A 10,523-nucleotide genomic window follows, 5' to 3' on the forward strand; every position below is an offset into this window, starting at 1 on the left:
GGAGGAGGAGGAGGAAGAAGAAGAAGAAGAAGAAGAAGAAGAAGAAGAAGAAGAAGAAGAAGAAGAAGAAGAAGAAGAAGAAGAAGAAGAAGAAGACTAGACTAGCAAATCCAGCAAAGGATCTCAGCTGAAGAAACTCTCAAGGACACAGGCACAAACACCAGGACTTCACAAACCATGCAGCCTGAGAGAAAGGGGAGCCAAAAGGAGAAAGTCAGCCCATAAGGAGATCTCTGCTAGCGGTCGTTATAGTCGGAGACTGGGCCTTGATGGCCTTCACAAGAAGGCTCTGCTACTCAACCTCAAAAAGCCAATGCAACAAATAAGTAATAGTGAAAAGTAGAAAGGAGGGAATTGTTCAACATAGCCACTTTGGAAAAAGGAACAAAGACATCCACTAACCCCTCCAACCACCCCCCAAGACCATCTTCAGAGTACTGACGTGAGGCTTAGGTTTAAAGAGAAGGCAAGACAACAGCTAAACAAACGGTCTGGGTCAAGGTGTGGTCCCGCCCCTCAATGACCCATCATGCTCTGGGCTCCAGTCACTCCTGCAACATGATCTGACAAGTTAGAATGGTGTAAAATCTTTTTCTAGGAAACAAGTCCTTCCTCTGGCTGATACCAGACTCCTGTTCTTTTCTTCTCTAGCAGTAGATTCCTGGGGAAGTCCCAGTTTCTTGGAGTACATGATTTCAATAAGCTAATAACCAAAGAGCTTTAGACTGTCTTTCTTCCAGTAAAGTTACACGCCTCTTTTAGGTGGTGAGGCCATGTAGCTGGGGAGGGATCTCTGAGAAGGAATCTGTCCTGTGATTCTAAGCTAGACCAAAGACCATGGCTCCAGTCCTGCTGAAGTTCAAAGGGTCCAGGTTGGACTCTTAAGACCGCTCTAAATAGCCTAGCAGTGGTGATCCATGCCTTCAATCTTAGCAGTGGCAGGCAGATCTCTGTGGGTTCTAGGTCTACAGAACTAGTTCCAGGACAGCCAGGGCTACACAGGGAAATCCGGGGAAAAGGGACTCATCTCTGTAACATTAGCTGACTTCACGCTCTCAGTCCTCCTGCCTCAGTCTTATGATGCTAGGAATGCAGATATATATCACCATGTCCAGTAAGTTGTCTTGATCCTTTTCTATATGATCATGTATTCACTGAGGTAAGAAGACAGACATTTTAGGAAGTTCCAAGATTTTTCTACTAACACAGATAAATCATATGATCTTATTCTATCTATCTCACTTCTGTTACCCTTAATACAGAAATAAAAAGGGTATGGGCTTCAAGATGGAGCAGTTCAGTTCTTTGAGCACATAGGCAGAAAGAGAGAATGGACATCTGAAAGTCCTCCAACTTCCACACACATACCATCACACACACACACACAAACATTATAAGTAAACGGAAAATCTTTTGTCAAGGATGCATATAGATTATATTACTGTGCTTAAAGGCCAAGAGTTTAAATTAAAATCAAATAAATTAAAAATCTCTGCATTCGGTCCTGGAGAAATGGCTCAGTGGTTAAGAGCAGGGGCCGCTCTTCCAGAGGACCCAGGTTTAATTCTTAGTACCCACATGGCAGTTCACAACTATCTGTAACTCCAGCTCCGAGAGATCCAATGCCTTCGTCTGCCCTTGAACTGATGCCCCGTGGTGCATGGGCATGGTACACAGACATATATGGCTGCACACTTAAAAAAATGTCTCCACATATAAAAAAGAATTCAGTCCTATCAGAGATTTGATTTCCTAGTTCTGAAGTCTGCTAATGTACTCATTTTTTGTGTGTCTGTATATGCAATGGCACGTGTGTGTGTGTGTGTGTGTGTGTGTGTGTGTGTGTGTGTGTGTGTGTAGAGGCATGCATGTGCATGTGCATGGAGAACATACGACTTCAGATGTCAGTCCTGGGGCACCATTCATCTTGAATTTTTTTTCTTGGTCTCTTTTTAAGATGGGCCTCACTTTGTAGCTTTGGCTGACAAAGCCTGCTATATAAATCAGGCTGGCTTCAAACTCTCAGAGATCCACTTTCCTCTGCCTCCCAAATGCTCCAGTTAACTGGATGCACTACCACACTAGCACCATCTTGTTTTCTGAGACAGGGTCTTTCACTAGCCTTGAGTTCACCAAGTAAGCTAAGCTGGCCAGCCAAGGCACTCCAGGAGTCTGCACATCTCCACCTCTCCAGCACCGATATTACAAGTGTGCACCACACACCAGCTTGTTTGTTTGTTTGTTTTTAACATAGATCAGACTCAGATTCCCATTCTCTTAGCACTTCACTGACTGGACGGACTATCCCCTTAGTCCCCGGACTAAAATTTTAAATGAACTTTTTCTGAGATCTCGGTTTGGAATGCTTTTGGTTTAGGGGGCTTTGTTATTAAGTTTGAGGCTGTTGTGTTGTGTTTTGTTTTGCTTTCATGGAGCTATGTATCTATGATGGTTGGTGTGGTCAAGTTGACAGGATCTAGATTCACCTTGAGGACCAGCCTCTGGACTAGCCTGTGGGGGATTATCTTGATTGTGCTAACTGAAGTGGAAAGGCCTGCCCACTGTGGGTGTCATCATTCCCTGAGGAGGGATGCTATACTGAATAAACTGGAGGCAAGGAGCTAGTGCTGGAACCTTGTCTTTGATTCTTGACTGTGGATGCTATGAGACCAGCTGCTACCTTACACTCTGGCCACTGTGGCTTTACCTTCATAATGTCTTATAACCTGGAACCATACACCAAAGTAGCCCATTCTCCCTTAAGTTGCTTTAGTCAGAGTATTTGATCACATCAGCAAGAAGAAACTAAGGCACTATCTCAGGAAAAAAGATTGTTTCCTTAATATTATTTCTAACATATCTTCATTCCCCACAGAACAAACAGGTATCTAGTCCCTAAAAATTAACTTGTACTCAAGCCTCAATATCAGAGTCAGAATACATTTTCTCCAACTATTTTAACGCAGACGTCAATGTTGTCAAAACCCTGAATTTTGAGGCTGAACTTCCATTTTCTCTCTGACCTCATTATTACAACAGACCTGTTTTCATAGTCATTCATAAGAAGACTGATATTTTCCACGCTGCCCATTATACACCAAATCTATTTTAAAACCAATCTAGGACCCTCTCAGAATTATTCCAAGATACATTACCATATTTTTATATTGATGCTTCAGCACATCCACATTATTATCTCACCAAGTAATATCAAAACCAGTGCATGGGGGAGATGGCACACTCAATAGAGTACTTGCTGTGCAGGCATGAGAGCATCAGTTTGAATCCCTGGCATCCACATAAAAAGCTGAGTGTAGCTTTGAGTGCCTGTAACCCCAGGACAGCTTAGGGCTTGTAATAGCAATTATAAGGGTTTGCTGGCTACAGGCTTGGTGAGATAATACTCTGTCTCAAGGGAACAAGGTGGTGAGTGGTAGAGCAGACAGCCTCTCTGACCTTAGCAGCGTGCATAGGCATGTACACACACACACACACACACACACACACACACACACAGACACACACACACACACACACACACACACACACTGAAGCTACACTAGCTTAAGTGGGGCAAAATATGATTTGTCTTCTCTGGTTTGGAGTTTAACTAAATCAGAAGCAGTTAGAAGCAATTCACAAATGAAACAAAAACCATATAGAACATAACACAGGTCATGATAAATATAACATCGTCCACAAGTTATAGGCAAGAAGTTAGAGCCTAGAGAGATGGCCAGGGGTTAAGAACACTTGCTGCTTTTGCTAAAAAGCTGAGTTCAGTTCCCAGTGTTTATGTCCCACAACTGCTTGTAACTCCAGGCAGCTCCAGGCCCTCCTCGTGCCTCCTGGGATGTTCAGATGCCAAATGGACAAACACATGCATCTACATAGATAATCAATAAAGATAAATCTTTTAAAAGGAAGTTAAAGGGTTTAAGTTCAGTAGTTCTGCCATAAAGGAGTAAGGTGGTTTTCAAAAGAAAAAGAACAAAAAGCCCTTCCACACAGCCATGCTCTGGCCTTATGCGGAGGTTTTCCATTGAGGGAAGTGAAACCTTTTTAGCATAATCCACCTGGTTGGGTACACAAGTGAAGCTGGATTTTCTTCATATCTTTTCCCTATTACATGGCTTAAACACATCAAATGTAACACTGTTACTCCAAAGGAAAGACCCATTCACAGCCCTTCTTGCTCAGCCCTACTCAAACACCAGAGAATAGTGCCCCACCAGCTTTTCAGGGCACAGAGATGTGTCTGAGGAACATTATCTGGTGTGTAAATCACCCCTTCCTCCCCTTCCCCTTTTCCTCACATATGTAAATTGCCATTGTCTGATCTCCAGTCCCCCTACCAGCCACAACAACCAAATTACCCTCAAGGGACAGCCACTGCCTTGTTATTTTGGTCTCATTATTAAGAGGAGGGAGGTGAGGGGAGAGAGGGGCTATTATATTTCCAAAAGTCAGAATTCTTCCTGATAAGATTTCTGGGTCACTGATAAATGTTTATTTCCTAAAATGTATTATTTCTGTATTGTGAATATCTGGGGTTTGTTTAGAGCCAGGCTACTGTATTTCTAATATAAATTGTCTCTAATAATCTATGCAGAGTTTTGAAGGGAGCATTTGATCAAATTCTAACTCCGCCCCCTTGGGATCCAGCCCCAACTTCCAGCAGCAGAAAAGAATTTTAAACAACTCACACACAGCCATGTCGCCTAACGACCATGGTCCATTTTCCCTCTACCCCGAGGTACCTTGTAGGATGCTTAGCACTTAGAACACAGATTTTTCTTTTTATTGCAGAATTTATAAAATACAATTTAGAAAACACATTCCCCCTTTATCTACCATTTGGGGTGTGGGTAGGGGGTAAAAAAAAAAAGTGCAATCCTCCCAAAAATAAAATAAAATAAAATAAAAAGTGCAATCCCTACCAAGGTTGAGCTGTAGCTCTCTGCTTAGGCTTGTGTATGGATCACTGTGGTTAATAAGAATAAATAGCACATGCATGTTTCATAAGCTGTGAGTGTCATTGGAGAAAAACCACCACAGGAATTCCAGATCCCCAGACAGGGTCATCTACAGACAGAAACTGCTCCATTTTCACAGCATCTCAGAATTGTAAGATATTATTTTATTTTCATGTGCTAAATCCCTGATAGAAGACCCTTCTATTTTTCTTTCATTAAAATTGTACATGTAATTTTGTTCCTGACCTTGCACAACACACAGTCGAGAGGGAAAGGAGAGAGCTTGCTGTAATATTGAACTCATCTAGTTGCATTAGGCTCAAAATCCAAATCTCCGGGATGTGTATTTGTCATGTCAGCCCGAGCTGAAGGCATCTGCCAAGAGACTATTTTCACTATTTGGCTGGTGCCAGCCGGAATCCACTTCCACAAACCTGCATACTGATGAGAAATGAAGCTCTCAGTTATTTCTCTCTCATACCTCTTCCCTTTGCACAGGAGTGAAACCATTTTACTAATTCATGAGTACCCTGACTATCCAACCATCTAAAATAATTTTTTTTTTTTTACTCATCAATAACAGTCAACTAAAAGCAAAGCACACTCCCACAGGGGTTAGAGGGAAAGGCCAGCAACGGGCAAATATCGATTGGCAAAACTCCCTGATACTCACTGAAGGCGGCCACTGCCAGGGCCAGGGTGACAAAAATGGACAGCCAGGATACCCACAATGCCTTCTTCCTGTAGTTCTGGGCTTCGTGAGGTTTCAGCCGGGTGCTGCTTTCTAGTAAACCTGATAGAAACAGGGAGGAGAGGAAGTAAGGCATTTCCATAAGACAGAACACACACCCCAGAGTACAGCATCTCATTCAAAGATTGCAAAGCCACAGCCTGTGAGCTGAGATGTGTTTTGTCTGGCCCACGATGTGCTTTCACAATTAGAAGATGGCACATTAAAAACAAAACAAAATTGTCGAGTATTCTGGCATCCCTGGCAGTATCGGATGAGTGTTTCCCCAGGGTAGCAGAAGTTCTCTGAGTAAGAGGAGCTCCAGATACCTTACACCTGAGGCCACCATGCCATTGCTTTGTCCCCTGCACTAGATCACTTGGGGCAGTAGAATTTCCTCGTCCCAGCAAAACCTTTCCATTAGGAAAGAACTGTAGTAACTGACTAGGCATTGAGCTGCCCAACACTGAGTACTGATCCACTAATACAGTCCCAACAGCAGTGTCAGATTCATACAACCCAAAGATTCATAGACTGCACGAATGCCCACACTGGACCCCCTTGGCAACCAGCAGTCACAGGCCCAAATTATATAGCATGTTTTCTTCTTCCTTTGTATGAAGCACAATTAAGCAAATAACTGATTAGCTAATCAATTAATTAAAATTTTTTAAAACTCTTTCAGGGGTCTAAGAAGATAACACAAGGACCTGAGTTTGATTCTCCCTACGAAATAGTCAGGCATGGTAATACATGCTTGTAATTCCAGCACTTGGGAAACAGAGACAAGCAGATGCCTGAAGCTTACCAGCCAGCCAATACACCCTACTTGATAAGTTCCAAGCCAATGAGAGACTCTATCTCAAGGTATATAGCATTCCTGGGGAAAGACTTCTGAAACTGAACTACACCTACACCTACATATAGACAGGCGGGCTTGTGCTCGTGCACGTGCGTACACACACACACACACACACACACACACACACACACACACACAAACTGAGAATACGATAGTACAGTAAAACTTCCAAAGCCAGAGCTTGCTCCATAGGAAAGCTGCAAGTACAACAGGCTGTATTTATCTCCTGTGCTTTGCACACAAGGAACCCTTTTCAAAGGCATGAATCTATGACAACCAGCAATGCCCACTTAAACATCTTCAGATTGATCTTGATTTGTACTTCTTTCTTACCCTTTGAGAATAAAATTGTAAGGGTTGAGAATGGCTTAGTTCTTAAGAGCACATACTGCTCTTGCACTCAAACTCAAGTTTGATATCCAGTATCCATAAATAAATAAAAATAATAAAAGTATTTTAAAAGAATAAAAATGTAACCAGGCAGTTGGTTATGTGCCTTTAATTCCAGCACCTGGGAGGCAGAGGCAGGCAGATCTCTGAGTTCCAGGCCAGCCTGTTATACAGAGTAAGTTCCTGGACAGCCACAGCTACACAGAGAAACCCTGTCTTGGAAAAACCAAAAGGAGGAAGAGGAGGAGGTAGAGGGGGAGATTGTATGTGGCATTTCTTGGTTGCCAGAGAGCCAAATTTCCAGTCATGTATCTTATACAAGTAAAAGCCAGTTTGCCAACTCTGGCTACATAGTGTGTCTCTCAGAGATTGGACAGTTTCATCACAGTAGGTATAGACAATGACAAATAGGGAGGTAAAGCTTAGGCAGCATTTGCGAAATGTCACAGTATGTGATGTGTCACAGTATGTGATATATCACATATGAGCACCATTCATTTATCTGACTGACCATCACTGTAGAAGCAATGGGATGGGAACACCCTTCCTCTATAACTAGGATCAAGACTGACACACCTACAGGACAGGTTAATGGGGGTAGGGGAGGGAAATGTAACAAATGTATTAAAACAAAGATCTATGTGATGGGTTTGAGATGTAGCTCAATCAATAAAGAGCTTGCCTGGCATGCATGAAGCCCTAGGTTCAATCCTTAGCACAGTATAAACAAGGCATGGTGATGAATGCCAAAACACTAGCACTTTGGAAATGGAGATGGGAGGATCATGATTTCAAGGTTATCTTCAGATGCATAAGGAGTTTGAACACAGTCTCGGATACATGAGACTGTCTCAAAAATTAGTAAGAATAACAATTAGGCTAGAGGAAAAGATGAAAAGAAGGAAGATAAGGTAAAGGGAATGAAGAGGGAGAAGAAAGAAGAGGGAGAAAGAAAGAGGGGGAGGGGGGAGGGAGAGGAGGGGTGAAGTAAGAGAGAGAGACACACAGAGAGAGACGGAGATCATCGACCCAATGTAACATGGAAGGCTTCAGGAATATAGACCCCAAAGCCAAGGGGATCTATTTTTATGCTCAGATTCAATGAAAAATGCATATCCCTGTAGAGATGGGATTAAATAAGAGATGAGTGAAGCACAGAAACTCAACAAGACCCGTCTGCTCCAAGCCTTGGTGTTTTCTGCAAGACACTGATGTGCTGGGTGTGTCTGGGTGTGTGTCTCTGTGTGTGTGTCTGTCTGTCTGTGTGTACAAAGGGTGGTGCATGTGTGTGTACATATGCTGGAGTGGGTGCGGGTGTGTGGGTGTGTGAGTAGGTGTACATATGCTAGTGTGTATGTATACATATGCTGGAGTGGGTGTGTGTACACATGCTGGTGTGTGTGCAGGTGCATGTACACACGAATGTGCATGTGTGTGGAGGCCAGAGGTTAACCTTATTTTGGAACAGCGTCTCTCACTCAACCTGGAACCCACCCATTCTGCCTAAGCTTCTTGCCAGTGGGCCCCAGGGATATGTCTGTCTCCACCTCATCAGTCTTGGGGTTGTAAGCATGTATCACCACACCCAGCATCTTTTAATTGAGTTCTGGGGCTACAGCTCAGGTCTGCAGGCTTGCAAGGCAAACCTTTTAACAACTGCACCATCTCCCAGCCTGGAATTCTAGTTTCTATGGTCATCCTTGGGGTGAAATAGGGACAGGAAGAAAAGGGACAAGGGGAACCTTTGCTTCTAATGCCTTCTGGAAACCTTCCTCTCAGAGTGCCTAGCATGTCAAAGTAACACACTTTGGGAAATCATTTTCTGACCCAGCATCACTGCTCAAAACAGCATCCTGTTTTTAAAAAAAAAAAAAAAAATCAACAACTGAGCATGGTGGCATGTGCCTTTAATCCCAGCACCCAGGAGGCAGAGGCAGGCCAATCTTTGTGAGCTCAAGGCCAGCCTGGTCTACATAGTGTGTTCTAGGACAATCAGGGCTTCAAAATAGAGAGACCCTGTCTCAACCAACCACCCTCCAAAATTTAACAAAGACTCAGCTGAGCGAGCTCTGTCCAATCATCCTTGAGCAGGCCTCACACAAAATAAACAGGACTTTGGAGAAGGGTGTTTTGTGAGCAGAGCGCCCAGTAGACATGGGAGTGGGTAGGGAGGGGAGTCACATAGGACCAGAGGTAAAGGAGAAAGCAAGCAGGAGTTATCAGCACTGGGAAACTATCCTCACACTCCACTCCAGAAGTGGGAGCTGCAGTTGTAGCTCAGTTGGTATGGTGTTCGCCTGCCACTCACAGGCCAGGGGTTCTATTCCCAGCACGAAATAAATCAGGCATTGTGGTAGACAGCTGTGGTCCCTCCAGAAGTGGAGGCAGATGATCAGATGTCCAAGATCATCCTCAGCTATATGTGAGTTCGAGGACGGCCTAGGCTATGGGAGGCATAATCTCCAAATAGTGAATAAATAGTTGCATTTGGATGGAAAGACAGGCCTCTTGTCCTGACAGATTCCACTGCAGGTCCTGGTGCCTTTGAATGATAACTGGACATCACCTTTCTCTGCTTCTTCCTGGGCTTTAGAAAAAAAAAATCTCATTTTACCTCTCTAACTGCAATGAGTCTTGTGTCCAAGGGATGCTATCACCTAGAATGAACAGGTCTCGTACACCCCTAAAAATTTCCTTCCCTTTTCCCAAATGTGCTTTAAAAAAAAAAAAAATCTTTCTATCTAGAGAGATGGTTCAGCGGGTAAGGCGCTTCCTGTGAAAATCTCTGAGGACCTAGGTTCAGATCCCAGGAACCCACATAGAAGACAGACATGGAAGCATTCCTGTAAGTCTAGTGGAGGAAGAGGAGGGATTGTGGGGCTTGTTGGCCAGTCAGTCTAGCTCCAAGATCAATGAGCGATCCCGTCTTGAAATATAAGGTGGAGTGCAATTTCATCTCCTAGAAATGTCACAGAAGCTATACCCATGATGTCTCAGCAACATGCCTGCCTAAACAAGACCTGAACAAGGATGTCAAGAACTGACATGCTAACATGGAAGGGGAAAATCATATGGAGTCTTAACCCTAGACAAAGAACTACAGGCAACCCGAACACTGCGAGCAGGAGAAAGAGTCTTCCCCAGGGAAGAGCCCCCCAACTGGTCACCAATTGATCAGCCCCCATATCGTAAGTACAGTTAACACTGTACGGACTGAGTACTGCTTATGTAGACCAGCCACTAAAGAAGTAAAGCCTGTGAATTTGAGAAAGAACAAGAAGGGTTCATGGGAAAGGAGGGAGGGGGGAAAGGGACAGGAGAAAAAAAAAAACATGTAATTATATTCTAATTTGAAAAATTAAAAATAAAAGACTCCAAAACTGGTGTTTAAGAGAAAAAAACGTGAAATAAAATTTAAAAAGGAATTTTAAGTTGACATATTTTACAGGAAAAAAAATATGATGGAGAGTAATCAAGGAAGACACTGGACATACCCCTGTGACCTCTTCCTATGCATTCTCTCTCTCTCTCTCTCTCTCTCTCTCTCTCTCTCTCTCTCTCTCTC

At 43.4% G+C, this 10,523-nt stretch overlaps 1 protein-coding gene across 1 annotated transcript in view; it reads right to left on the reverse strand.

Moving 5' to 3' along the window:
• Positions 1-10,523, reverse strand: part of Tmem163 (transmembrane protein 163) — a 173,996-nt gene that overhangs the window by 158,903 nt on the left and 4,570 nt on the right. Inside the window, exon 2 of the mRNA XM_021198549.2 lies at positions 5,650-5,769. Coding sequence (XP_021054208.1) covers positions 5,650-5,769 — 120 coding nt within the window. The remainder of the gene's footprint in view (positions 1-5,649; positions 5,770-10,523) is intronic.

This window comes from Mus pahari, chromosome 5, assembly GCF_900095145.1.
Source record: "Mus pahari chromosome 5, PAHARI_EIJ_v1.1, whole genome shotgun sequence".
In the NCBI taxonomy this organism is placed as follows: Eukaryota; Metazoa; Chordata; class Mammalia; order Rodentia; family Muridae; genus Mus; species Mus pahari.